At 63.5% G+C, this 25532-nt stretch overlaps 4 protein-coding genes and 1 non-coding gene across 10 annotated transcripts; 3 read left to right on the forward strand and 2 right to left on the reverse strand.

The window, feature by feature from the left end:
- The first annotated feature begins 117 nt into the window (after window positions 1-117).
- LOC116963980 (ras-related protein Rab-42) lies at window positions 118-1751 on the forward strand. Its single transcript, XM_042793805.1, has 2 exons — window positions 118-449; window positions 1189-1751. Exons 1-2 carry the CDS (start codon window positions 205-207, stop codon window positions 1604-1606), a joined length of 663 nt encoding a protein of 220 aa, XP_042649739.1. The 5' UTR covers window positions 118-204; the 3' UTR covers window positions 1607-1751.
- A 382-nt stretch (window positions 1752-2133) lies between these two features.
- Window positions 2134-3793, forward strand: LOC122153529 (ras-related protein Rab-39B-like). The gene is made up of 2 exons (XM_042793809.1): window positions 2134-2407; window positions 3242-3793. The coding sequence occupies exons 1-2, from the start codon at window positions 2193-2195 to the stop codon at window positions 3675-3677; spliced, it is 651 nt and encodes a 216-aa protein (XP_042649743.1). The 5' UTR covers window positions 2134-2192; the 3' UTR covers window positions 3678-3793.
- Window positions 3794-4632: 839 nt separating this feature from the next.
- Window positions 4633-11937, reverse strand: TAF12 (TATA-box binding protein associated factor 12). 3 transcript variants are annotated; one of them, XM_042793812.1, is made up of 7 exons: window positions 11831-11925; window positions 8872-8950; window positions 8353-8604; window positions 7122-7199; window positions 6712-6826; window positions 6193-6281; window positions 4633-5104 (listed from the first exon to the last, which is right to left on the reverse strand). In XM_042793812.1, the coding sequence occupies exons 3-7, from the start codon at window positions 8518-8520 to the stop codon at window positions 5069-5071; spliced, it is 486 nt and encodes a 161-aa protein (XP_042649746.1). In that variant the 5' UTR covers window positions 8521-8604; window positions 8872-8950; window positions 11831-11925; the 3' UTR covers window positions 4633-5068. The 3 variants fall into 3 exon arrangements, with proteins under 3 accessions (XP_042649746.1, XP_042649744.1, XP_042649745.1); XM_042793810.1 differs by lacking the exon at window positions 8872-8950 and adding an exon at window positions 10436-10582 and having other exon boundaries at window positions 11831-11907; XM_042793811.1 differs by lacking the exon at window positions 8872-8950 and having other exon boundaries at window positions 11831-11937.
- A 298-nt stretch (window positions 11938-12235) lies between these two features.
- LOC116963987 lies at window positions 12236-12364 on the forward strand. Its single transcript, XR_004408493.2, has one exon. It is a non-coding gene; the product is annotated as a U11 spliceosomal RNA (small nuclear RNA).
- A 783-nt stretch (window positions 12365-13147) lies between these two features.
- LOC116961458 (discoidin, CUB and LCCL domain-containing protein 1-like) lies at window positions 13148-25491 on the reverse strand. 4 transcript variants are annotated; one of them, XM_042793687.1, is made up of 15 exons: window positions 25413-25491; window positions 20419-20640; window positions 17921-18058; window positions 17501-17552; window positions 17201-17273; window positions 16904-17037; window positions 16727-16764; window positions 16400-16594; window positions 15575-15753; window positions 15301-15469; window positions 15135-15227; window positions 14915-15005; window positions 14707-14744; window positions 14431-14553; window positions 13148-13726 (listed from the first exon to the last, which is right to left on the reverse strand). In XM_042793687.1, exons 1-15 carry the CDS (start codon window positions 25462-25464, stop codon window positions 13293-13295), a joined length of 2031 nt encoding a protein of 676 aa, XP_042649621.1. In that variant the 5' UTR covers window positions 25465-25491; the 3' UTR covers window positions 13148-13292. The 4 variants fall into 4 exon arrangements, with proteins under 4 accessions (XP_042649621.1, XP_042649619.1, XP_042649618.1 ...); XM_042793685.1 differs by lacking the exon at window positions 25413-25491 and adding an exon at window positions 23364-23475 and having other exon boundaries at window positions 15575-15696; XM_042793684.1 differs by lacking the exon at window positions 25413-25491 and adding an exon at window positions 23364-23475.
- Window positions 25492-25532: the final 41 nt, after the last annotated feature.

A 25532-nucleotide genomic window follows, 5' to 3' on the forward strand; every position in this document is an offset into this window, starting at 1 on the left:
CTTCTCCCTCCTCCCCAGGACGGTTTGTTTGTCAGCCCGGGGTGACTGCGAGGCCAGAGCCATCCCCAGGGAAGGTGCTGCGGGGTGGGGACAAGGGTGGAGACCTGTCCCCGGGTCCCACCAGCGCAGGGAAGCGCAGCTGGGTCAGGATCCGTCCAGCCTGGGGCTGGTGAATTTGACCTCCCACCGGGCGCAGCCGCCAGCATGGGGACGGCGACGGGTCCCCCCCAGGACCCCGAGGGACACTACCAGTTCCGCATCATCGTGCTGGGGGACGCGGCGGTGGGGAAGTCGTCGCTGCTGCGCTGCTTCGCCGAGGGTGCGGGCGGGGGGCCGGCCACCCCCTGCCCCACCGTTGGCGTGGAGTTTTACAGCCGCACGGTCCCGCTGCCGCCCGCCGGCAAGGCCAAGCTGCAGCTCTGGGACACGGCCGGCCAGGAGAGGTTCAGGTGAGGTGGGGACAAGGGATACAGCCCCCCCCCCCCCCCCCCAACCCGGGCGGGACCCCAGCACCCAGCTGCCTCATCCCCCCCCCCGGCGTGGGTGTAAAGTCCTCGGCTGGGTGTGCGGGGGACAGACGGTGACGCTTTTAGGGGCTGTTGTGACCTTGTGCTTGTAGGGAATCCGGAGCTGATTTTGGGGCCGGGGGGGGGGGGGGGCGGGGGGGCAAAGGAGCTGGGCTGGGTCCTGGGGTGCTGGTGGGCTGGGTGATTTCCTTCCTGATTTCATCAACCTGGAGCCTGGAGCTCCTGGAAGCGGGAAAGAGGCTCAAATGGGGCGTGAAGGGCTGGAATGCCAGGGGGTCCTGCGCTGCCTCCGGCCCTGGGAGCCTTTTGGGGGGCCCAAGGTTGGTCTAGGGGTGCCCCATTTCTGCCCGATGCCTGTCCTCGTTGACACCCACCCAAGGGTGCTGCCCCATCCCCACTGCACCTCTGGGACGGAGGAACCCCAGAGCCCCTGTAAAACCCCACACATCTCCTCTGGAGCCCCCCCAGTCTGGAGCGGGGGGACGCTGAACAGAAAATGGGGGTGCAGAGGGGTGCAGGCAGATTTCCCCTTCCTGCTCCCGCAGTCCCAGCTGGAACCCCAAAATCCCCCGAGCCCTGCCACAGGGAAGTAAGTGCGGGGGCTGGCGGAGTGCTGGGGTGTCCCCTAAACCCGCCCCCCCCCCAATCTCTGTGTGCCCAGGTCCATCACCAGATCCTTCTACCGGAGCGCGGCGGGGGTGCTGCTGGTGTTTGACCTCACCAACCGGGCGTCCTTCGAGCACGTCCCGGAGTGGTACCGCGAAGCCGCGGGGGACGGGCCCCCCGTTTCTTTCGTCCTGGTGGGACACAAGTGCGACCTGGCGGGCGAGCGAGCCGTGTCGGCGGAGGAGGCCGGGCAGCTGGCCGCCACCCTGGGCATGGCCTTCGTGGAAACCTCGGCCCGCAGCAACCTCAACGTGGAGCTGGCCTTCCAGCTGCTGGCAGGGGGCATCCAGCGGGCGCTGGGGCCGGGGGGTCTCGCCCCTCACCAGGGCTGCGGTGGCATCAGGCTCATCCCTGGCCAGAGCTGCCGCCGCCCCCCGGCACGGGGGGAGCCCCGGGAGCGCTGCCAGTGCTGACAGGGATGGGACACACACGCGGGGATTTTTCTCTCCCCGCCCCAGCCCGCTGCCCTCGGGTGATGCGTGGGGCTGCGTCCCCACCTCAGGTTTGTTTCAAGCCTTAATTTGCAGGGCTCTGAAAAAATAATCCTCCCCCCCCCGCCACCGCCCCGCAGGAGTGTTTTTAATAAACCTGAAGCTTTTCCACACTAAAATGCTGGGCCGAGCGCTGGACCCCTGGCTGGGACGCGCCACGGTGCTCAAGCCATGCCGTGGGGGATGCTCTGCTTCGGGGATGGGGTCGCTGGTGGGGGTAACACCTCCCCCCCCCCCCCCCCCCGCCCCTTCCCATGCCTGCAGGTGGCCGTGGCACGTGCCAGGCGTTCTGTCCCACGGTCACCCCCTGGGAAAATGGAACCGGGCACCCCCCCCCCCCCCACCGCGACTGCTTCCAGCTGGATGGAGCCAAAATAAAGGGAGAAAAAGGGCTTCCCGTGGCGGGGTGGGAACGCCTCTTGGGTGGAGGAGTGCCCGGCCCTGCTTGCCTGCCCCGACACGCACCCGGCGCGGGGGCGACGGGTCCCGGCGGGTGTCGGAGCTGCCGATGGAGCCGCGGTGGCAGTACCAGTTCCGGGTGATCATGCTGGGGGACTCCACGGTGGGGAAGTCCTCGCTGCTGCGGCGGTACACCGAGGGCGTCTTCCTGGACGCCGTCAACCAGACGGTGGGGGTGGACTTCTACGTCCAGTTCGTGGAGCTGGAGCCGGGGCTGCGGGTGAAGCTGCAGTTCTGGGATACGGCCGGGCAGGAGCGGTTCAGGTGGGTCTGGCTCCGGGACGTGGGGTGGGGAGGGGGTGACGGAGCCGGGTGTCCACCTGGATTTGGGGTGCGGGTGGGATATTGTGGTTCCCAGTGACGGGGAGGGCCTGGATACAGCCGTGTCCCCCCCCCACCCCCTTGCTGGGGTGAAGAACCACAACGCCCAGCACTGGCTGAAGGGCCCAGATGAGCCAAAACCAAGGGAAAGGAGCCCTGGGGTTGCCTTGTAAACCCTTGCTCCAGCTCCAAATGGGGTATGGGACGTTCCCCCCCCCACCCCCCCCCCCAAGCACCCTTCTGCCCCACCAGCTGCAGAGGGCTGGGGGAAGAGGCTGGGAGCCCACGGGATGCTGAGCAAAGTGGCTTCCTCAGCTCAGCTGCCTGGAGCCTTCACACCTCAGTGCTGGGGCTGCTCACCGCCACAGGGGACAGGGGACACGGCTGCAGGGGACAGGGGACATGGCTGCAGGGGATGGCAGGCCTGTGGCTGCGAGGGACAGGAGAGCTCCAGGACTGTGGCTGCGGGAGATGGGAGAGCACAGGGAACGTGGCTGCAGGACACGGGAGAGCTCGGGGGCTGTGGCTGCAGGGGACAGAGGCGCTTTGGTGGCCAAGCAGGGACAGAGCTGCCTGTCCCACTTGCTGATACAGCAAAAGGGCCGATTCTCCCCCCTCCTCGTACGGCGGCTCGGGCTCGGTGTGGCGGTTTCGGGGGGGGGGCAGGATGCAGCCGGGGCTGCTCTGCAGGCAGGGGAGATGCTGCCCAAAGCAGCACAGGGGATCCCCGGGAGGGGCTGGGGGGGGCTGCTCACCCCGTTCCTCTTCGCACCCCAGATCCGTCACTCGCTCCTACTACCGCAACTCGGCCGGGGGGATGCTGCTCTTCGACCTCACCAACCGCGCGTCCTTCGAGAGCGTCCGGCAGTGGCACCGGGAGGTGACGGACACGGTCCGGCCATCCGGCATCGTCTTCTTGCTGGTGGGGCACAAGAGCGACCTGGCGGGGCAGCGGCGGGTGGGCAGGAAGGAGGCCGAGAAGCTGGCAGCCTCGCTGGGGGTGCGGTACGTCGAAACCTCGGCCAAGGACGCCAGCAACGTGGCCCAGGCTTTCCAGATGCTGACGGCGGCCATCTACCAGGCGCTGCAAACGGGGCGGCTGGCGCCCACCGAGGCGTGGGACGGGGTGAAGAGCAGCGTCCCGCTGCCGGCGCCGCCGCGCGAGGCTCGGCGGCCGGAGAAGGAGGAGAAGAGGCAGAGATGCTCGTGCTAGAGCTGGGGACGCCGGGGACACGGCGGTGCACGGGAGCTGAGGCGGCGAGCGAGCGGCCGGGGTGCAGGAAGGGGCAGCGAGCGACGGCCGGGGCGCATTAAACATCCCCCCCCTCCACCCCGTTCACCTCTCTGCCTGCCTGTGTTTTCCTGGGGAAGGGGAAGCAGCCAGCGCTGAGGCTGCCCGTGGGAAGGGTGACGTCCCCGCACGGGACGGGGCAGTGATCTGCAGAGCTGGGTGTCACCCCCGTTCCCCTGCTCTCCCTCCAAACCCCTTTCCACCAGGCTGGCCCCAGCCCCCGGCGAGGCCCCACGGCAGAGCAGCGTTGATCTGAATCCCCCCTTTTCCTACCCACCCCGTTCACACAGAGCTGGTCTCCTCCCAGCTCGGGAGGGCAAGGCGCTCTGGTTTGAAGAGGTTTGGAGCTGGAGCAGCCAGTGAACAACCCCGTGTGTTTTGTGTCCCCCCCCACCCCCAGCAGCAGCCGAGCACGGCGGCGGTGCCAGAACCGCTCCCCTCCACCCATCCCGGCGCCACTCCTCGCACTCCCCGGGCTCCTCAGCTGGCAGCTACGTGAGGGGAGGAGAGAGCCCGTACTGGTTTCTGAATTGCTTCGGCCAAGGCGGTTTCCCCCCGTAGGTGCTGGGCGGCTGAGCCCCGCAGGATGAGCTCCACAGCCCCCCCCCTACGTTGCGCGGGGGTTCGCAGAGCTGCCGGCTCCCCCGTCACCACGACAAACAGCACCCACAGCTTCTCTGATGGATCCGAGCAGAGCAGGCAGGGGGACGGGGCCTTTCTTTACGTCCCAGGCAAGCCGAGAACCAGGGTGGCCAAATCCTTCCCCTCACTAAACCCCGGGGGGCAGGAGATCTCTTACCAGAGACCCGGCAACGTGGGGGCTGCCCATTTCGCTTGCAAACCCCCTGCATGCGGTTTGAAGAGCGCAAGACCGTGGTTTTAGATTAATAACTTCTTTATTCATGTAAAACAAACGCAAGTATTTATATAAACACTGACATTACAAAGTACTGGAGCAGGTAGGGGCAGGAAGGAGGAAACAAAAACCTCTACAGATGCTTCTAATACTGTCCCACACAAGACCAAATGCTCTGTCCCTTGGATAATCACTTATACGATAACCCACTTTCAAGTCACAAATAAAAGTCTTTGTTTTGAGATACATTGCGCTCTTGGGGGAATGAGGAAGGGGGAGTAGAATGTTTTTGGCAGATCTCCTCATAAAGTCAAGATATTGCTGCACCGTTAATAAAAAATATATGCTTCTCTGTAAAGCATTAAAAAAATATCCCATGGATGGCATTGTGGAGGCTTCAGTGGAGAGGCAGATATCCCAAAACGCACTGGCGTCTTCTCCCGGCTCTTCCCAGGGGCTATTTCTTGGTAGTTTTGCGAATCAGTGCCATTCTCTGCAACAAGAAAGAGAAAAACGTGGGAAGCCGAGCGTCTCAGACAAGATTACCGCCAAACAACGTGTCACCGTGCAGGAACAAGCTATCTCGGGTTCTCCCAGGACACTGCCTGACTTGTTTCCACACAGGTCTTTCAAGTCCGTTTGAATCTTAATGGGGTCCCAAGCTGGCACCAGAGGAAAAGAAACCGTCTGCGCTCCTCTCCTCGACACCCGGGGCTGGCACGGGGATCAAACCCCGCTCCGAGGCTCCTCTCTCCCTGCCCAGCAGTTGCTGCGGGAGCTTCAGGAGGGGAGATGCATCATCACCCGTGAACTCCGGGGGCTCCCGCAGGGCAGCTCCTTCCCTGGCTCTGACCACAAACTTCAGTTAAAGCAAAATTAAGGGGGGGGGGGTGTGGGGGGGAAAACCCAGAGCTGCTCAGCTCCGATCTCCAGCTGAAATCCCAGGACAAGGGCGTGCCCTCTGTTACGCCTCCCCAGGCCTTTAGGCTTTTTGCACCGGTTTAAATTCCTACGGCGGGGCGCAGCCCAGGCTGCGGACCCTCACGCAGGGGCGCAGCAGGAGCCGTACACCGCTCACAAGGTGCCCAAGCGCAGCGCTGGGCTGAAGACATAAACCAGCCCCGGGAGCTGGAGCCGCGGCTGGTCAGAGCCCTGCGGGTCCCCCGGGGCCGGCAGCTCCCGGAGCGGTTCGAGCGGCTACGGCTGCGGACGGATTTTCTAGCGAAGCGGAGGAGCTGGCAGGGCGTTTCCAGTCCTTTCAGAGCACACGATCTGCAAAAGGGGGCAGCTGACAAGTCGCTGTCTGCAGCTCTCAGTTGGTTTTTTTTTTTTTAACCCTTCCAAGCTGGGCTGCCCTTCAGACAACGGGTACCGCCGCTGCTCTTCGGGCACAGCCCCAGAGAGGAGCCAGGGCAGACTCAATCCTCTGCACAAACAGGCGAGGAGACTCTGGACGGTGTTTCAAGTCCAAACCACTTGGAAGAGGCTACAAATTCACGTCACGCCAGGAATCCAAGACCACCCTCCCCATATCAGGTTTCTACCAAGCAATTTTTGGCGCTCCTGAGGGCTCCTCCTCACCTGTTTGTGAGCTTCTGTAGTGCAGGCTTTTTTGTAGGGCCTGATTTCTTCAGAACCAAAGCCCGGGATCCACATGTTCCACTGACGCTCTGGAAGAGAGCGAGCAGGTCAGCACCTCGTCATCACGAACGTACCGGCAGCGCGCCCGCCTGGAGCCGGTGCTAGATGTGCTGGGGATCCGCACACCAGCTAGAAAAGCTTCCCAAAAGCAGGGTAGCAGAGGGCTGCACACCATTAAACACGGTAAGGATGTAGTCCCCGTGCCAGGGACCTTTCAACACAGGCTGACGGACTGCTACAAACTGCACAGCGGCAAAATTTGGAGAGGGGATGGTTATAAAGGGGGTGGCAGGCACCCCCTTCATCTCCTCATTATTAAGGCATTATTAAGCAGCAACAAATCTGTAGCTACTCACAGGTTTCCACCCCAACACCGTGGCCATGCCCTGACTGCTGGGCGTGCGCCCAGTGCTGAGCTGAGGGGAAAAAGAAAAAAAAATAAAAATAAAAATCACTCACCAAGATGCAACTGGACATCTTTCACTTCCAGGGTGTTTGATTTGCGATGCCGTGCAAGCTGGCAGGCAGCCGTCACCACGCTCTCTATGAAATCATCGGCGATCTGCAACAGCATCTGTGGCAGAACAAGGACAACAACCAGCCTTATCACTACTGAAATTATGCAGAAAGTGTGAAAATGAATCCTCAGAAGCTAGTATTTCAACAGCGTTTTCTGCAACTGCTGTTTTAAAGCCCTTTTTGACACTGGGACGCAGAAACAGACACGGATGGCTGAAGGTTGCAGCGAACATGAGAATACAGAAGTGTAAATTGAACCAACCCTCCCCTGCCTTGGACAAAGAGCCACCAGTTCATCAAAAATCCCAGATTAGCTCTTTCTGCAGCCCCTGCTGTGGGTTGGTACCTACTTCCTCCACATCTTCATCCAGCTGCTCGTTCGGATCCACCTCACGCACCAGGTCCTGCAATTTCTTCTTGGTTAAAACCTGAACGTGTAGAAGAAGGAGGATTTACTGCCCTACTTCAGCAAAGCAGCTGCCTAGGCAGAACAACCACAGAGACCTCCTCCCCCCACTCCCCCCCAGGCCCAAGTCACACATGTTGACACAGCGTATCAGTACAGGAATGGCAGAGATAAGAAACACCAGGTGTTACAGAATCATTTTCAAGCACCAGTTGTTGCTCTGAACTGAAAGTGGAATGCAGCAGGCCAGGATAAATAAGTCTCCTGCACTAAACTGGTGCTAAAATGCCACTGGCTGAAGCGAGGCTGCTGGCAAGAGGGGGCAAAGGCAAAACTAGAAGTCTTAAGAGGCAGAGAGCAAGTGCAAGCAATGTATCAGAGGCTGTATTTGTGCTCAGGGCACAAAGGAAGTATTTCCATGGCTCCAGCACTTATCAGCGTTAGTGTTTCAAATGGAAACCAGAGATCTGTGCCAGTGCTGGGTTACTCTAGGGCAGGAGGCAGCCCCCTCTCAGCCCAAACATGGCAAGGAGCAGGGATTTTACTGCTGCTGAACAACAGCAGGACACTTGGCCTTATAGGATACGGGTGAAAGTTATCACCACTCATCTGTCAGCCCGGTCAGGTGAACCAGACACACAGAGGAAACGCCAGCCCTTCCCGGTCCCCTTACAGCAACGGCGGAACTGCTGCGCACGGGTTTGTGCTGGGGGACTCTTCCCAGAGAGGCCACAGCGCCAGCAGAGCCCGCAGAGATCAGGGTGCACTCCTGGAGCACTTGCTGGGTCAAAGACTCCACACCACAACAAGCAAGCACGCAAGTCAGCGGCTCCCGGCAGTGCTGCTGTCCCTCACACCACCCCAGTAAGACGGAGGCTACAAACCTGCGCTTTAATTCCTTCCATCAAAACCACATTTTAAAAGAATTTCCCAATCACACCTCCAAGAGATATTTTCCTGAGACTGAAAAAACCTCTACACCTACAGCATCCCTAACCCATCCAGCCCAGAAGCACCTGAGAGGGAAGAAATACATAAAGGTGTTTGCTCACTCTGTAACTGCTACTTTAATAGACGTTAAGTTTTTGCAGGTAGTTGAAGGAAGGAGAGGAATTAAGCCACAGGCAGGTCTGAGCATCTCCCCCTGTTGTGCTAAAGTCGGGGATGAAACTAACCTGGTTGCTTTCAGGACTGAGCCGTCCTCCTCCGCTGGGCGTCCCCGGCATCTTTGCCACGGTGGTGCTGTTGGCCATGGAGCTCTGCGGGGGAGTGCTGGCTGGTTCTGGCTTTATCGAGGAGAAGTTGGAAAGGTTGATCAAGGTAGAAGGGCCAAACTGGTTCATAATCTGTTGGGCTTTAGCTTTTAGATCATAAAGCTTATCCAGGTCCTGCTTCTTCTTGGGGTTGTGAGGACCCAAACCAATCAACTGGAAAAAGAAACAGAAGTCACAGTTAGCAAACAGAGAAAGAATTCAACAGGGCAATCATGCCTTTGTCCAGAGTGAACTGCAGTGTCCTGATGGGGCCCAGAGGTTTAGAGAAGATCGGGTCTCTCTGGACGCAGCACGAAGGGAAGAGCAACGTTTAGAAGAGAAAACCTTCCCTGATATATGGAATACAAAGTTTTCGACGAGAAGCCCAGCCACTGCACGCAGCGCCCCGACGAGAGGCGGCAGGTCTGTGGTGGCACTGACCTGCCTGCTCGTTCCTCGGGCTGAATCCCACGCGCCGGTCAGGGCCTTGCTGAACACATTTCACTCGGACCACAAACAGCTTTGGGGAAGAGAACATGCAAAGAAGATTTAACTAAAGAGCACGGCTTGCTCCTGCGGCAGCAATGCAGGGGAAGGGCAGGCACAACGTTCGAGTCTTCATCTCCACACTCCACGGGCCTGAGAAGAAGACAGGGGTCAGGCTCCCTTGGGTGTCTGCTGCAGGCTGGACGTCTCGTTTTTGGCACCACGCTTCAAGCCTGACCCGCAGCAATCCCTTGATGCGGGCTTGACAAGGCTTGCTTTCAGTTCTGAGAGCACAAGTCTGAGTACTCAGAGGTAACGTCACAGAAACACACGTGCTCACCCACACCTTCGATTTGTTCTTCCCACACCGGGCACCAACAGCCACAGTAAATGAAGTCAGATTTATTGAGCTGTTAACAGTGAACCAGAAGCACGCTGCGGCGGCTTAACTGATTACTCAGATCTTCCAGATTCACCCTTCGGTGCCTGAAGTTATTCAGATTATTGGCTACTGAGTTAACACACAAACTGACTGGCAACTACTGTATTTCACGGCTGGAAGGCTCTAAGCCCCAGGGTTGATGAAGCTTTTCTCTGTCCTTACTGCTCCATAAAAGGAAACTCGTCCAAACTCTGGACCTTCCACTCCCACAACCACTGTGGGCAGCGGCAACAGGGCTGTCACGTGAAACGAGCATTTAAGGAATGGTTTGATGGAAAAGCCCCTTATGCAGCAGCTGCTGTTGGGCCTAAGATGGGTGAGGAGCTGCTGCTGAGAGCAGACACCTCTTCTGAAAAGCCTGTGCATCACAGGGCGAATTTACAGGGGAAGAAAAGAGTTTGTTTAAACAGCTTTACAGCACATTCGCATACGAAGTGATGAACAGAGCATCTGCTACCTGAGCTATAAATAAACGTCCTCCCCTCACCAGAGCAAGCTTTGTTAGTTTGGATTAATTCATACCAAAACACAAACCAGAAATCACACAGGAATACTTAGAGGCTGCTGCTTTAGTGCTTCATTCCAAGGCACACTCATGCACTGCCGTCCCTACAGACACGGAGCCCTTTTAGGATTTATATCCAAGACACACTTCTGTAGCACCCTCAGCAAGTTTCTAGCTCAATTTTAACAGAATTAACAATGGAAACCCATTACACTAATACCCTAAAACCCCTCAGCTGGCATTTCTGGATGAGGAACTCAGCACCAGATCAAGAGGGACTTCAGTGTGCTAGTCCTGGTTTTAGCTTAGGCTTGATCTCAGGCTGTTCACCCCACGCCTCACTTCACCAATCCACAAAGCAGGAATTCTTACCCACCATGCAGGGAAGAGCGCCCCGAAATCCTTGGGCAGAAATGACTTTATTAGCATAAAGTCGTTTTGTTCATTAATTTCCGGATCTTACCGCACCCTTTGTGTGCCGTTAAGATCAAACACAAAACTAACGGGATGCGCAGATTCGCAGGACAAATCCCGCATGCCGGCCCTGAGGCAAGCCCCGGCGCTTTACTTACAGCTATCTGAGTGTCTAGATCTTTAATTACATCAGCAACCGCTGTGGGGCCAGCGAATGGAGAGGCCATTTTCCAAAGCCTTCCCAGTACGTCAGCAGTCAGCGTTAACCTACTCTCGCTTCCTCCTCTTCCACGTAACTCTCATTCCTACAGGAACATCAGATAGTTTTTGTATCACCCGTTCTATTGTCAGATTGCAAGAGGAAAGTTTCACGCAAGAGAGCACGACTTGTCCTTACTAGGGTGCGAAGGGGTTTGTCAGAAGATATTACGCAACCGCGAGCAGCATGTAAGTGAGCGCTGCTGCAGAGGTTGAGGCATCTCCCAGGATCCTGAAGCAGGGGTAGAAAATTGGCCAAATTCCATTTTTCTGTCAGAAGACGGAGTATGTTGGTACCTGCTGTCAGCAGGGACATGCAGGTGAGCCCAGACCTCTGCACCAGCAGCTTCCCTCTGCGGCTGGAATAGCTCTGGTGACCACAATTAGCACCAGTGACTCTGAGGAACCTGCTGTAAATCATTAAGCTATGGTGCAGAGTTACAGCTGTAATTAAAATCTACGTTAAAGCCAAGCAAACCTTCAGCACACTCCCTGGAGAGCTCAGGGGGTGCCCCTTTCCATTACGACACAACGATTGTCACCAAATATTTAAAAAGGTTTGCAAAGGACTGTGTGGTCCGGGTGTCTCTTTATTGTTAATAAAGAAAAGCAGGAAAGTTCTTGGGTTTTGCTTTAGTTATTATGTGAGTCAAAGTCCTCCCTTACACTGCTAGAGGCAGCATCTGCTACGAGCACTTATCCCTTATATGCACTTGCTAAAAAGGAACGAATAAGCCCTTTTTTCTTCCCCCGGATGTGTCCGTTAGGTGCTGAAGGGCAAATCAAACCTCCTCCCTGCTCGACACGCAGCTCCCAGCTTCACGTTTTACCCCCGCAGCGCCGGCACCGGCGTCCTGGGAGGCGACAGAGCTCTAGGCACGGCCGCTCAGGAGGTTTTTTTTTCCCTTCCAGCATCTCCCCAGCCACCACCTTAAGGAACTGACCAGCCCCGCCCCCCCCCCCCCCAACCCCGGGGAACGCCACGACGGGACCGAACGAAACCCCTCCCCGCGCAAAACCGCCGCCAAAGCCGTGGGGAAGAGCCCAGGTCACCGACAGCCCCTCACCCCGGCGCCGGGCCGGGCTGTGGGGGCCGATCCCCCCTCAGAGCCCGGGATCCCGCCCTTCACCCCCGATGCTGAGCCGGGGTTTGAACACCGGCTGCAGGCCCGGCCCGGCCCGGCCCGGCCCGGCGGGGCACAGCCCGTCGCGCCCGCTCCCGGCTCCCTCGCGTGTTTTAGGCTGTGAACGGCGGGACGAAACCCCCCAGCAGCGTGGGCAGGGCCGCGCCGTACCTCCCCATGGCCCGCGGGCGGAACCAGGCCCCGCCGCCGGCTGCGCTCCCTCCGGCCGCCGCCACCCGGAACCGCTTCGGCCGGCACCCGCCAATCAGGAGCCAGCCTGGCTACGCATGCGCACGGCCGCGCCCGCCACCGGCATCCTGCCGTGAGGGCGCGGCGGGGGGGGGGGGGGGCGTCCCAGAATGCTCCGCGCTATTTGCATAGCATCCCCGGGGCAGAAAGGCGGGGAAACGGGGAAAAAAACCGCAGAAACGGCGAAAATAAACGCTGAAGAGGCGAAGGCGAGGAAAAAAAAAGAGAGGGAACTAAGCGCCGTTGTCTGGGAGGGAGGGGTGGATCGCCGTGACCTAGGGGAGACCCTGGTGCTTACCGGTGCGGGCGCGGCGGGGGCGGAGCTTTAAAAAGGGCTTCTGCCGTGCGTGGCACGGGGGGGCCCCGCGGCCGCCCCCGCGGAATCGACATCAAGAGATTTCGGAAGCACAATTTTTGTGGTGGGGGTCGCCGGTAACCGCCCGTTCCGGCGCCCCGGGAAGCGTTAACGGCAGGCGAGGAGGAAAAGGGGGGGGGGTCTGCGGGTGGTCCCGAGGCGCCGCGTTCTGCTCGTGGTGTGGGCGGGTCCTGTCCCCTGGGGGTTCTGTCAGTCGGGGGGGGGGGGTGTTTTGCACCCCTGAGCTTTTGTCTCTGTTTTGGGGGGTGGTCCCGCACCCCTGGGGTTCTGTAAGCAGCGGGGGGACACAGTGTGTGTGGGGGGTCTCGCACCCTCAGGGCTCTCTCAGTGGTGGGGGGCGGTGTCCTCTGGGGTGACTGTTGGGTGGGGGGGCGTCTTGCACCCCTGGGGTTCTGTCAGCAGTGTTGGGGGGGATCCTACAGCCATGGGGTTCTGCAAGTGATGTGGGGAGGGGGGTCCCATACCCCTGGGGTTCTGTCACTGGAGGGGGGAGGGCTGTGCAGCCCTGGGGTTCTGTCAGGTGGGGGGGGGACACACACCATGGGGGGGTCCTGTACCCCTGAGGTTCTGTCAATGGGGGGGAAGTCGGGGGGCGGGGGGGGGTCCCACACCTCTGGGGTTCTGTCTGTGGTGAGGTGGGGGGTCCTGCACTCCTGAAGGTCTGTCACTGGTATGGGGGGGTGTCCCACACCCCTGGGGTTCTGTCAGTGGTGGGGGGCGGTGTCCTGTGGGGAGAAGTGGGGTGACTTGGGGGGGGGGTGGGGGGTGTCCTGCACCCCTGAGGTTCTATCACTGGTATGAAGGGATCCCGCACCCCTGGGGTTCTGTCAGCAGAAAGAAGTGGGGGGACCGCGGGGCAGGAGTGGCTGATATATATATATATATATATATGTATTTAAATAGGATTGTTCTTAAAAAAGATCCCCTGGGCCTCCGGGGAGGGGTTGTGGCCGGAGCACGGCACCCCCCCACCCCCCTGGGCCAGGGTCGCTGGGCTCCCGCGGAGCTTCACAAGGCTTCGTGGTACACATGGGAGAGGGGACAGTCCCCCAGCTGGGAGCAGGACCCCCCCGCAGAGGGGACAGCCCCCCCGGGGCCCGCAGTCCGCTCCACCCCGTGGGCTGTGTGCGTCCCGCCGGACCCCCGGCGAGGGGGATCCCCGGGCCGCAGGGTGGGCGCGTCGTACTGAATCGGGGGGCAGCCGGAGAACCCCGGGATGCCGCAGGGGTTCCGGTGGGTGCTGGCGGGCTCCGGTTCGCTGAACGGCGTGGCGTACTCGGGTTCGGGCGGCAGCGGCTCGGCGTACTCGTGATATTTTCCCGGTACATCGTAGTGGCTCACGACCAGCGGCAGCGTGTAGCCCTCGTCCAGGAGGGGTTTGAAGGTGGAGGGGCTCGGCTGGCTGCTGGGGCTCACCTGCACCAGGTCTGGCTCGGCGTACTCTGCAACGGGGATAGAGGGGAGCTGGGGACACGGTCCCCACAGCGGCGAAAGTGGGGTCAGGGTGCTGTTCCAGCTGTGGGTGAGCTGGGAGGGCCAGTGGGTGGGGGAAAAAATGGGTAGGGCTGGGAAAAACTGAGCCAGATGTGTGTCGAAACCCTTCCACGGCAGGACAAGCCACCCCGTGGGGACGGGCGCGTCCCTCTGCCCCAGCGCAGAGCCAGGCTCCTGGTGCCCACCTGCCAATGCCCACGCCTGGGTCTGAGGTGGAATAATAATAATAATAATAATAATAATAATAAGCCCTGCCAGGGTCTCCCTTTTGCACAGGACCATGATGCAGGACAGGGCTTGGACCAGATTGATGCTTGGTGGGAAATGGGCACCCCAGGGCACAACAGGAGAGACACGGCTCTGGGCTGAGGGGGCCCCTCTGCACCCCGATGTCCTCGGGGCTGAGGGGACCCCTCTGCACCCCGATGTCCTCGGGGCTGAGGGGCCCCTCTGCACCCCGATGTCCTCGGGGCTGAGGGGACCCCTCTGCACCCCGATGTCCTCGGGGCTGAGGGGACCCCTCTGCACCCCGATGTCCTCGGGGCTGAGGGGACCCCTCTGCACCCCGATGTCCTCGGGGCTGAGGGGCCCCTCTGCACCCCGATGTCCTCGGGGCTGAGGGGACCCCTCTGCACCCCGATGTCCTCGTTACCTGGCGAATGGGTCTGGCTGAGGTCCCCCGGTGCATCCGCCGTGGGGAAGGAGGCCAGCGAGGAGCTGGGGGGGGGCAGGCTCTGCAGGGAGCACCCAGGGCTCAACTCCACTTTGGGGTACCCTGAGCAGAGAGCAGAAACCCCTGGTTGTCACATGCCATCCCTCGGGGACAGGCAGAGCGGTGCCCCCGGGGGGTGGGTGGGCAGTAGTACTGGTTAAACCACCTGCACCCCTCCTGAATTTTGGCCCTGGGGAGGGGTCAGGGACCCTTTACCTTTCGTCATCCCACCGTTCAGCTCCGCCGCCAGCTTTCTGTTGAGGGGAGAGCGAGATGGGGGGTGAGGGGTCCCAGCCACCCCCACCCACCACCTCGCAACCTGCTGCATGGTTGGGGGGGGGGGGGGGGCTGCACCCCTGGGGACCCAGCGAGCAGCCAAACGGGGTCCCCCCGGGGCGAAGTGGGGGGCAGGATGGGGACCCACCTCTTCCTGCGGCAGAGGAAAGCCAGCAGCAGGAGGCTGGAGCAGAGGAGCACGAAGCCGCCGCTGAGCAGCATCACCAGCAGCGTGGGGCCTGGGGAGGGCGGGCAGCATCAGCACCCATGGGTGCCAGGAACCCAGCCGGGGCCACCAGAGAGTTGTCATGGCAGGGGGGGGCGAGGAATCTGAAACCTGAAGCCCCCCTCCCCACCACGGTGCCCACCTTCCTTCTCCGGGTCCAGGGCGACGCCGGGGATGGGTGTGCGGCTGGCGGGGCGGTTGGTGGGGTCGGGGACCTCCTTGGGGACACTGGGCACTGGGGGACAGAGCGGGGACCGTGAGTGTGGGACCGGCCCTGGGGGAGCAGAGCTCCGGGGGAGGGGGCTCACCGTAGGGCCGGGGCGCGCGGACCCGCGCCGGCTGGCAGCCCACCAGGGCCACCTTCAGGGCCACGCGCTGGTGCCAGCTCTGGGGGGTGACGCGGATGTAGCGGGCGACGATGGGGGGGATGAAGGCGTTGGACACCTCCCCGCGGCTGTCGGCATTTCCTTCAAAGACCTGCCGGGGAGGGTGAAAAGGGTGAGAGTGGCCAAATTTCCACGGGGAGGGGGGGGGGGGTCTGTGGGCCCCCTCCTTGTCCCCCCCCACCCCCGCCGTGCCCACCTTGTCCTCCTGGCCACCGCTGCCTCTGTAGGGTCTCCAGTTCTTCCCGTCGCGGCTGGAGGAGACGCGGTAGGACGTCACGTAGTAGTCGTGCTGCTCGGAGGAGCCCTTCGTGATGATGCCTGTTGGTGCAGGAGCGAGCCCGGGGCCGGGGAAGGGCTTGGCGGGGGGGGGCCACCCTGTGCCCCAAAGTGCCCCATTGTGTGGGGCGGAGCTTTCCCAGCTGGAATAACCCCCATCTCTGGGATACCCGTGGCCCTGCTGGGAGGGGACCAGGCGGGCAGGATACGTCCCCCCCACCCAGGGGGTTCCCTCCAACCTTGCGAGGGGGTTTGGGTGGCAGATTGGGGTGTCGGACCCCACCCCACCCCCCCCAGGAACTGATAACCCCCCCGATCCTGGCTGCCAGCCCCACATTCCTCCCGCCTCCAGCCTCCGGCCGGACAATGTCCCCATTTTCCTCGCTGCGGTCGCCAGCCGCCGCCGCACAAAGCCCCCGCTTTCGGCAGGCTCCGGCCGAACAAAAGGCGCTCGCTGGCACCAGATGCGAGAGCATAATATTAAGTTGTTCGTCCCAGAAATGGTTGCAGATGGAGGGGGAGCAGGGACAAACAGGGGACAAGGGATGGATGGCAGGGGGAGGCGGTTGGTGCTGTCTGCATCTCAGTTTGCACCAGTAAAGCCATGGCGCAAGGTGCTCCAGTGCCTTCTGGGAGGGCTTGCAACTGCTCTGGGGAGTTTTGGGGTCACCGTGGGGATGGACAGTGGTCAGGGCGACATAGGGACAAGGGGGGGTGTGTGTCCCCGCCGATGGCCGAAGCTCACCAGTGACGTTCTGGCGGGTGCCCAGGTCCAGCTCCAGCCAGGCGGCCTCGGAGCCGGGTTCGGCCGCCCAGGAGTGGCCGGCGGTGCCGAGCGCTGCCCGTTCGGCCGCCCAGGCTCGGTCCCGACCCAGCACATCCACCTCTTGCCACCAGGACGAGGCGTTGAAGGTGGCCACCTCCAGCGTGTCCCCGCAGGCTGGCAAGGGGAGATGGCAGGCTGGGAGCCCAGGACCCCCCCCCGCCCGCAGCGGGCAAGGTGTGGGGGGGTGGCACTGGGTTTGGCAGCTAAAATCGTGGCTTAATTTCAGGGAGGGAAAAAAAAAAATACCTTTGTGGAATATGAGCCGTTTCTCAGAGAGGGATCCCCTGCGGGGAGGGAAGTGAGGGGGGAGCATCAGACAAGGGGGTGGGGTCTCCAAAATTGAGGGGTGGCAGGTCAGCACGGGTGGGTCCCACAGCTGGGTGTGGGGTGCAGCGAGGGTCCGCAGCCCCCCCACCCCCCCACCTTTTGGAGTGGAGCCCGTTGGCGAAGGCCGACTCGTAGAGCGTGATCCCCTTCTCCCGGGTCAGGGTGACCTGCCCGCCCAGCTCGTCCGCGATCACCCCGGCGTGCACGGCCGCCTTGCACAGCACCGAGGTCTGCGGGGAGCAAGGGAGGGGTGAGAGCAGCCCCCCCGCCCCGGGCACCCCATGGCCAAACCCATCCCCTGCGGGGTGACAAACCAGAGCCACGGGTGCCACGGACTGTCCCCAGCAGGTGCACCCATGGGTGCTGACCCACGCAGTTGGGCTCTGCACTTACATCCCGGTAGCCCTGGCTCGGGTTGCCCCAGATGTCCCCGTCGATGTCCTTGCAGCCTGCGGGGCAGTACACGCTGAAACACGGGGGGGGGGAATCAGGGCTCGCTCCTGTCCCAATCCCCTCCACGCGCCCGCTTTGCTCCCCAGCCCAAAGCATCTGCACCCCAAGACGCCCCGGGCGAGCGCAGCCCGAGCACCCGGGAGAGGGATGGGGATGAAACTGGGGCTGACTGGGACCGGCAGCGATGCCAGGGCAGGGGACAGCAAAGCGGGGACCGCTTGCACCCCCCCGGCCACTCACCTGATGTGCTCCTGGGTGTAGTGGGTGCCCCGAACCAGGCAGGAGACCAGGTCTGCAAGGCAGGGACACCCCGGGGTGAGGGACCCCCACAGCACCCACCTCTGCCCCAGGGCACCCCATCCCAGAGGGGCAGGGAGGGGTGGCCCCTCGGTCCCCACAGCCATCGGCCTCGTGCCACCACCTGCGGTGCCTCTGGCTCTGCCTGATATTGGGGTCCCAGCTGACCTGGGGGTCTGGGGGTGTGGAGTGGGGGGGTGGGTCCCAGCTGGCTGGGTGGCCCCAGGGTTGTGACCCCAGCCGGGTGGGTGGGGGTCTTCAAAGAGCTCGGGGCGATAGGAGCCCACCCCGAGGTCTGCAAGGAGCCTCCTGCACCCCTGTGGGGGGGGTGTCTCTGCATCCCTGGGGGAAGCTCCCCCCTACCTGGGTGCTGGGAGGTGGCGTAGGACAGGAGGAGGCCTCGTCCCGAGCGGTGGCTGGTGCTGTTGAACAGGACGGTCACAGCGCTGGAGTTTGTCACCAGGAGCGGGGCGGCGGGGACGGCGTTCCTGCAGTAGGGCCCTGCCCGCGGGGACGGGGCGTGGAGAGGATTTGGGGTCCCTGGGAAGGGGCACCTGCACCCTGGGGTGTCACCTCCCCTGGTTCAGATGGGGGGGGTGGAGACCAGGCATTTGGGCTGAGCTTCAGGTTGTCCCAACCCCAGAGCAGCTACACCCACGCTATGGGGGGGACCTGGGTCGCAGCCCCCCACAGCTCACCCTGTGCCCCGCCTCCCCCCCCCCCACTGTCCCAATGTAGCCATGAGCAGCACCCGGGGGGGGGGTGGGGGTGGTGGACACAGCCCCCTGGCACAGGGGTTAGAGCTGGACCCCCGCTCCGGGGAGGGGGGGTGGGATCCCTGAGATGTCCCCCCCACCTTCCCCAGCGGGGACAGACGGGTTCCAGTTGGGCAGGGCCCCCCCCCCCCCACACACACACTTCCCAGAACTGCTTCCCCCCAGGGCCTCTTCATTCCACCACGGCTGGGACAGCGCAAGTGGCCACCAGCCCTTATCAGCCACTTGCCACCGTGGCCCCCGCTGCCGGGACTGGCACACACGGCGTGGCCCCACAGGACCCCGAAATGGGGGCTGTGTCCCCATCCCCTCCCCGCCTGCTCTTCCACAGGCGCCACCAAAGCTGCCTCCTAAATCCCCCACCACCACCCTGTTTAATCCAAATTAATTTGCAGTCTCCATCTCCCTGATTAAAACTTCGGCTTAGCAGGCAGGCAGCCTCCTTGGGGACATCTCTGATCCCAGCTGGGGACAAGAGGTGGCCCCAATCCCCAGACTGCTATCACCACCCCCACCCCCCCATCTCTGCTCGGCGTTGTGCCCATCACCGGGGCCTTGGGGCGCCCAGAGATGCTTCGAGCAAATGCCATCGTTGCCCTGGGGACAGGGAGCTGTGTCCCCGTGGTGCTGGTGGTGAAAAGCCACCGTGGGGCTCACGCCGTGCCTCGGTTTCCCCACCCAACCTGCACCCTCGCCCCACCTCATAGCAAACTGAGAGGCCGAGCCTGGGGGGACGTGGGACACGGGTGTGTGCAGGGATGTCACAGGTGTGACAGAATGCGTGTTCTTGCAAATGACATGCAGATGAGATGCAGATGATTTCCCACCAGACGCTGCCCTGGGTAGATGCTGTCACGTCTGGTACGGTGCCTACCCAGCCGGCAGCTCTGGGGACCCCCTGGGTGCTGGGGGACCCCTCGGCCGAGCCGTGGGCTGGAGGGGGGGTGGGGGCCACCCCCCACGGGGACCCCGGCGTGTCCCCAGGCAGGATCAGGCCGGGCGCCAGACACCGGGTCTGAGTCAGCGGGAGGGAGCCCACAACCTCCGCCTGCTCCGGCCGCTTCCCGAAAAACATCTGGGACTTCTCAAGGGCTGGCGTCAGCCATGGGTGAGGGACCCACCCCCCCTCCGGCCCTGCACCTCCGCCAGCCCCCCCCCAGGACCATCATCTGGGGGGTCCCCCTATTCCTGCATTGCTCCCCCCCAGCCTGGGCCAGGCAGCGTTTCGGATTTGGGATCCCAGGAGATGGGGACAAATGTGTCCCTGAGGCCACAGCAGCGGGGATGGGGATCGGGGACCTCATGTGCTGTCACCCCTCTGCGTACCAGCCCGGAAAGGGTGAAAACCCTGGAGAACAGGGAAAAAAATCCCGGTCCCGGGAGCAGTGGCGGATCCCAGCTGGCTCCTTTCCACCCTGCATTTCCCATAACGTCCGCTGCCCCTCACCGGGCCTCGAGGCTGCTCTTCCATCCCACACCACTGACACCCCAACAGTGACATTTCCTCCCCCCTTCCCAAGACGACTCCCCCAGCACCCGCCGTGCGCCCGGTGCTGCCAAGTCCCTCCAAGACCGTTAAATCTCTCCGGGAAAATCCTGGAAGCGTTTGGGCAGCCGCTGGGCAGACGGAATCAATTAATCAGCAGCTGCATCTGCTCCCAGCTGGCTGCTCCCCCCACCCCGCTTTGGCAACAGCCCCTTCCTTGGGTACCCCCCTCCTCAAATATCCCCCTCTTCAGGTATCCCCCCTCCTCAAATATCCCTCTCCTCAGGTACCCCCTGTACTCAATACCCCCCTCCTCAGATATCCCCCTCCTCGGGTATCCCTGTCCTTGGGTACCCCATACCCCCATCCTTGGGTACCCCCTTCCTTAGATATCCCCCTCCCTGGATACCCCCCCTCCTTGGGTCCCCCCCCTCCCCATGATGAAATCAGCTAAAAAGCCAAATATTCCTGATATTCTTCTGATCCATGGCCACATAATGTGATCTCGCTCCCCCTCCCCCCCCATCTGCAGCCCCCCAGTGGTGGGTGCTGCCTCAGTTTCCCCCCCACACCCCCACCTCACACCCCCCCCCCCTTACCATAAGCGGTGCCAGCCTTGGGGTCAGCCAGCAGCAGGGAGCTGCGGGCGCAGCGCTCGGAGGGCTCCAGGTCCACGTCCCCAAAAGCCAGGAGGAGGGAGGTGCCGGGGGGGGCGCGCAGCCGCCAGCGGCAAGCGGTGTGGTTGGGGTACGTGCCCGGGTAGTTCTTGGAGCTGAGGGTGCCGCTGTGGGGGGTCAGCAGCGTGTGGCCGCAGCCGTCCCCTGCAGAGAGACCCGGGGGAGGGGGGGGGGGGGGCTCAGCCAGGCTGCTCCCTGCCTCAGTTTCCCCACTTGACATGGCCCTGGGGACACCCCAGAGGCACCTGCAGCCCCTTCAAATGTTTTCCTCGTCTGAAATATAAAATTTTTTGTGCGACTTTTCTGGCTGTCCCCCCCCACAGGGGACAGTCCCTGGCAGGGACTAAGCTGCAGGGATAAAGCTGCCTCAGTTTCCCTCACAGCCACCCTCACAGCAGCACCTCCAGCTCCTCTCTGTCCCCCAGCCCAGGAGAACCCCAATTTTTGGGGATACACAAGGCTGCAAGGAGGAAACACCCCCTGCCACAGGGCTGTACACCAACAAGCAGCCCCTGGCAACCCTTGGCTGCAGCCTTGACCTTGAGGATGACCTTGGGCAGCTGCATCCCCATCTCCTCCTCCCCAGGGCGATGCCAGCACCCACCATAAAAGGGGCTTTTTTTTTCCAGGCTCACCGCCCCCAGGCACGAGGGAACATCCTGGAAACTTGAGTTGAAAGCACTCGGGGTCAGGGACCAGACAGGATTTCTGGTGGAGCCGGGGCAGGATTGGGGCGTGAGGAAGGGCAGGGAGGGGGGGAAGCACCAGTCAGCCCTTCTGCATGTGGGGGGTCCATCGTTCAACTCCCCCCCCACACACACACATCCCCAAAAAGCTGCTGCTCCTGCCAAGCATCATCCTGGCGCAACCAGAAAAAAGTGACAGTGGGCACAGCTTCGGCCCTGCCTTGGCTCCCCTCGCCGTCACCGGAGAGACGGCACAAAAGCACTGGCGGGGGAAAATCCTGCAGGAATGAAAAAAAGGGGGGGGGCCGGAGGTGGAAGATGCCAGCCCCCCCACCGAGCTCAATCCTCCCCAGCCTGCGGGAAGGGCTGGTGGCCAAACACTTCGGGGGGGGGGGGTGTAGGGTGTGTGTTTATCCTGTGAACTCCCCCTGGGCAGGGATGCAGGACTGGGTGAAAACCCCAATTTCCCCCCTCCCCAGCCAGGCAACGGCCCCTGTTACAGCAGAGCCAGGAAGGATCAGGCCCTCTGAGTGAGGGGGGGGGGCACTGGGGCAGACTGGATGGGGTTAACAGCACAGGAGACCCCAGAGCTGCTGGGAAAGCAGCTCCCAGAGGGAGAAAAATTTGGGGTATTTTGGGGGAGTTTCCAGCAAGGAAGGTCACAGCCATCAGGATCTGCATGAAAAACCCTCTCTGGCTGGGACAGCCTGGCACATGCGCCCGAGCTGGGGGTCTTGGATGGATCCCCCCCAGCTCCAACCCCCCGGCAGTGGGTGCAGAGGGGCTGGGGAAACCCATCCTGGGAAAGGAAATCCTCATCTCGAAGCGTGGCCGGCGCACGCCGAGTGGGCATGGCAGAGATAAGCCGAGAGCTGCAGGCGCACCCCGGGGATTTGGCTCCAAAGATGCTGCTGAGGGGCCAGGAACGGTGACAGTAGAGCTATGGGGGGGGGGGGGAGGCTGGGGACTTGACCTGGGAACACCCATCCCCCTCCAAAAATTAAAATTGCCAAAAAAATGGGAAAACTGTATTTCCGCTGGGTGAGGGCGAAGCCGCAGCCGGGCCCCCGTTGGGGCCACCCCTGCCAGGGATTTGTTTGTTTTCTCACAGGATGCAGGAAAGACACAACAGGGCGATGCTCCGGGAAAAGCCCGGCACGCTCCCGCCTCCGGCACGCTGCCAGCCCCGGGAGAGCTCCCCCCACACCCACCGACGGGTTTGGGGATCCAGTGGAAACTCGCTGTCCCAAGTCACGCTTGGGGAATGCAGCGGGGTTCTGGGCCCCGTGATCCCATCCTGGCCCGTGCCTCAGTTTCCCCTTGCTAAGGATGATGCTTTGGATGGCCCCCCCTCAATCTCCTCGCTCTGGGATGAGTTGGGGACGAGCAGCACGGGGGAAAATCATGGCTTTGGGATGAGGTTTGGCCGAATGTCCCCTCGGGGCCTTCACGGATCTGGGTGGGTGCAAATCTCCCCGGAGTGACGCTGCCAGTGCCCGCAGCACCCCCGGGATGCAGCCCACTGCCCAGCTCTCCCGGCTGCTCCCTGTAAGCTCCAGTGATCCTCTTAAACTGGGGCAAAGTCGGGCTCTGGGGATTAGGGGTTCCCAGGAACGCCCCGCAGGTGGGATGGAGCTGACCCCGGGACCCCCGGGATCCCCCCCCGAGCAGGGTGGGACAGTGGGAGCAAGGCGGGGGCTGCAGGGCAAACAGGCGGCTGTGGGACTGGGGCGATGGGGGGGGGATGGAGGCAGTGGGGAGCCCGTCCTGTCCGGTACCGGAGCAAACGGATAGCGGGGACCCGTCCCGGATCGGTACCGGGGAACCTATCCTGGTCTGATCGCGGTGCGGACACAGTAAAGACCCCGTCCCGGATCGGTACCGGAGCAGAAGAGAGCCTGTCGCGCCCCAGTCCCCATCCCGGATCGGTACCGGGGAACCCATCTTGGTCCGATCGCAGCCCGGACACAGTCAAGACCCCGTCCCGGATCGGTACCGGGGCAGAGAGGAACATGTCCCGTCCCGGTCCCCATCCCAGACCCTGTCCCTGTCCCGGCGCACAGCCCGTCCCGGCGAGGAAAGGGGCACCCCGGGGTTACCGGTGGGAGCGGGAGTCCCCGGTGCGATGTCCCGGGTGCGGAGTTCCCCCCCCGCCGCCGGTACCCCGCAACTCGCACTCACCGTCCTGTCCGCCGGCCAGGCGCGGCCCCAGCGGGCCCAGCAGAAGGCAGCGGCGGAGCAGCGCCAGCGCCAGCACCCCCCGCGCCGCCGCCCCGCCGCCCGCCCGCATCCTCCGCCCGCCGCCGCCGCCGCCGCCGCCGCCACCGGCCCCGCCGCCCCGCGCCCGCCCCCGCCCCGCCTCTACCATTGGCTGCCGCCGCCCGGCCCCGCGCCGCCATTGGGCCGCCTCGCTGTCAGTCATCCGGCAAGGAGGGGAGCGGGGAGGTGGGCGCGATTCAGCCGGGGGGGGGGAGCCCCAGGTGCCACACAGACACACATATACATATACACACGCACACGCACACGCGCACACCCCCCCCCCCCCCCCAAAAACCACTCCCACTTGTCACTCGTGTCCCGGTCTCGCGGGGCGGGCGGGCCGACCGCCAGGGGGCAGCACGCCCCGCGCGCCTCCCGCCCGCCGTCCTTTAGGTCGGCGGCCCCTTTAAGGCAGGCGGCGGCCGGAAGTGCTGGCGGCCGAGGCCGCGGCGGCTACTGCGCATGCGCCCTCCTGCCCGGCCCCGCTTCCCTCCCTCCCCCCCCCTCCCCCTCCCCTCCCCTCCCCCTGCTCTCAGCCCCCGCACTCGCCCGCTCGGCGACGGTAAGGCCCGGCCGGCGCCGCGCTACGGGAGCCGGGAGGGGCCAGGTGGCGGCGGCGGCGGCGGCGGCGCGGCGGGGCGGGGCGGGGCGGGGCGGGAGGGGGCCCGGCCCGGCCCGCCGGGGAGGGGAGGGGGCGCCCCAGCGCGCGTCGCCGTACGTGCCGCCGCCGCGAGGGCGGACGTCGCGCGCGCCGCGGGGGGGGGGGGGGGGGGGGGAAGGGAGGTGGAGGGGGGGGGGGGGCGTGGGGCGAGGTGGGGGGGGGGGGGCCGCGTCGATGCGTCCGCCCGTGGAGAAAAGAGGGGGGGTAAAGGGAGGGGGGGGGGGGGAAGGCCACACCCCTCCCCCGGGCAGCCCCGCCCCGCCGCCGCGCGCCGCAGCGGGGGGGGGTCTCGCATCTCCCCCCCCTCCCCCCTCCCCGCCGCCCTTGACCCCTGACCCCCTGGGGTGGGTGGGCGGCTGCGGCTTTATTTGGGGGGGGGGGGGTGATGACCTTTGACCTTTTGCCTCTACGACCCCCACCCCCCCCTTGGGGTGACCTCAGCTGGCGGGGGGGGGGCGCGGGGGTTCCCCACGGGTGTGGGGGGGGGACACCCACCCACACCCCTCCCCCTGCCCGGGGGTCCCTTCCGCAGCCCCCACCCGAGGCCTGGGCCCGGAGCCTGTCACCCTCGGGGGGGGCCACCCCCCCCCGCCCCCCAAATGCCGTAAATCCTGCGGAAGCCGCTGTCCCGGGGGGGGGGGGGTGGTCCTGGGGGTGCCTGTGCTGCCCGCTGTGACCAGGACACAGTGACCCACGGGGGCGAGGGGGGGGGGGGGGGGTGCGTGGAGCCCCCCCATCCTGCCGCCAGCACCTTCCCAGAAACATGAAAAACCCGAGGGGGGGGGGGGAGGGAGGGGGAGCCGATCCTCACCCCAACCCCACAGTGGTGATAAACCCACACACCCCCCCCCCCGTGCCTCCCCACAGTAACCGGGGTGAGCGTGGGGGCTGTGGGGTGACCCCCCCCCCAGCTGCCAGGATCCCCGGCCGCAGGAACCGGGAACACCGGCTTCTCGGGAAGGGTCAGTCCCGGGCAGCGAGGGGCCGCAGCGTCCCGCGGGCGGCTGGACGCGCTGCCAGCTGGGGGGGGGGGGGGCACTCTCCCCAAAACCCACCGCGTGGGTTTCGTCCCACCGGGGAGAGACCCGCTGTCGGGGAAAGTTAGGAGCGGGGTGGCGGTGCTGGGGGGGGGGGGATCTGCCTCTGTCGGTTTGGTGTCGTCCCCCTCTATCGTGATGGAGAGGGGAGGGGAAACCCTTGTGTGCGTGCTGACGGGCGCTTTGCCATCTCTCCCCGGTGGTGAATTTTAAAGTGCCTGACCCCCCCACCCCACCACCCCCACCCCAAACCACCACCACCCCCTCCCGCACCTGCTTCTTCGGGGCTCCCCCTTTTGCTGCGGCGGGGACCCGGGGCGATCATGCTCACGCGGCGCTGCCTGCCCCTCGCTCCCTGCGCCGGGCAGCGGTGCTGCCGCCCGCACGGACCTG

Source organism: Tyto alba, unplaced genomic scaffold, assembly GCF_018691265.1.
Source record: "Tyto alba isolate M040663 unplaced genomic scaffold, T.alba_DEE_v4.0 Super-Scaffold_20, whole genome shotgun sequence".
NCBI lineage: Eukaryota > Metazoa > Chordata > Aves > Strigiformes > Tytonidae > Tyto > Tyto alba.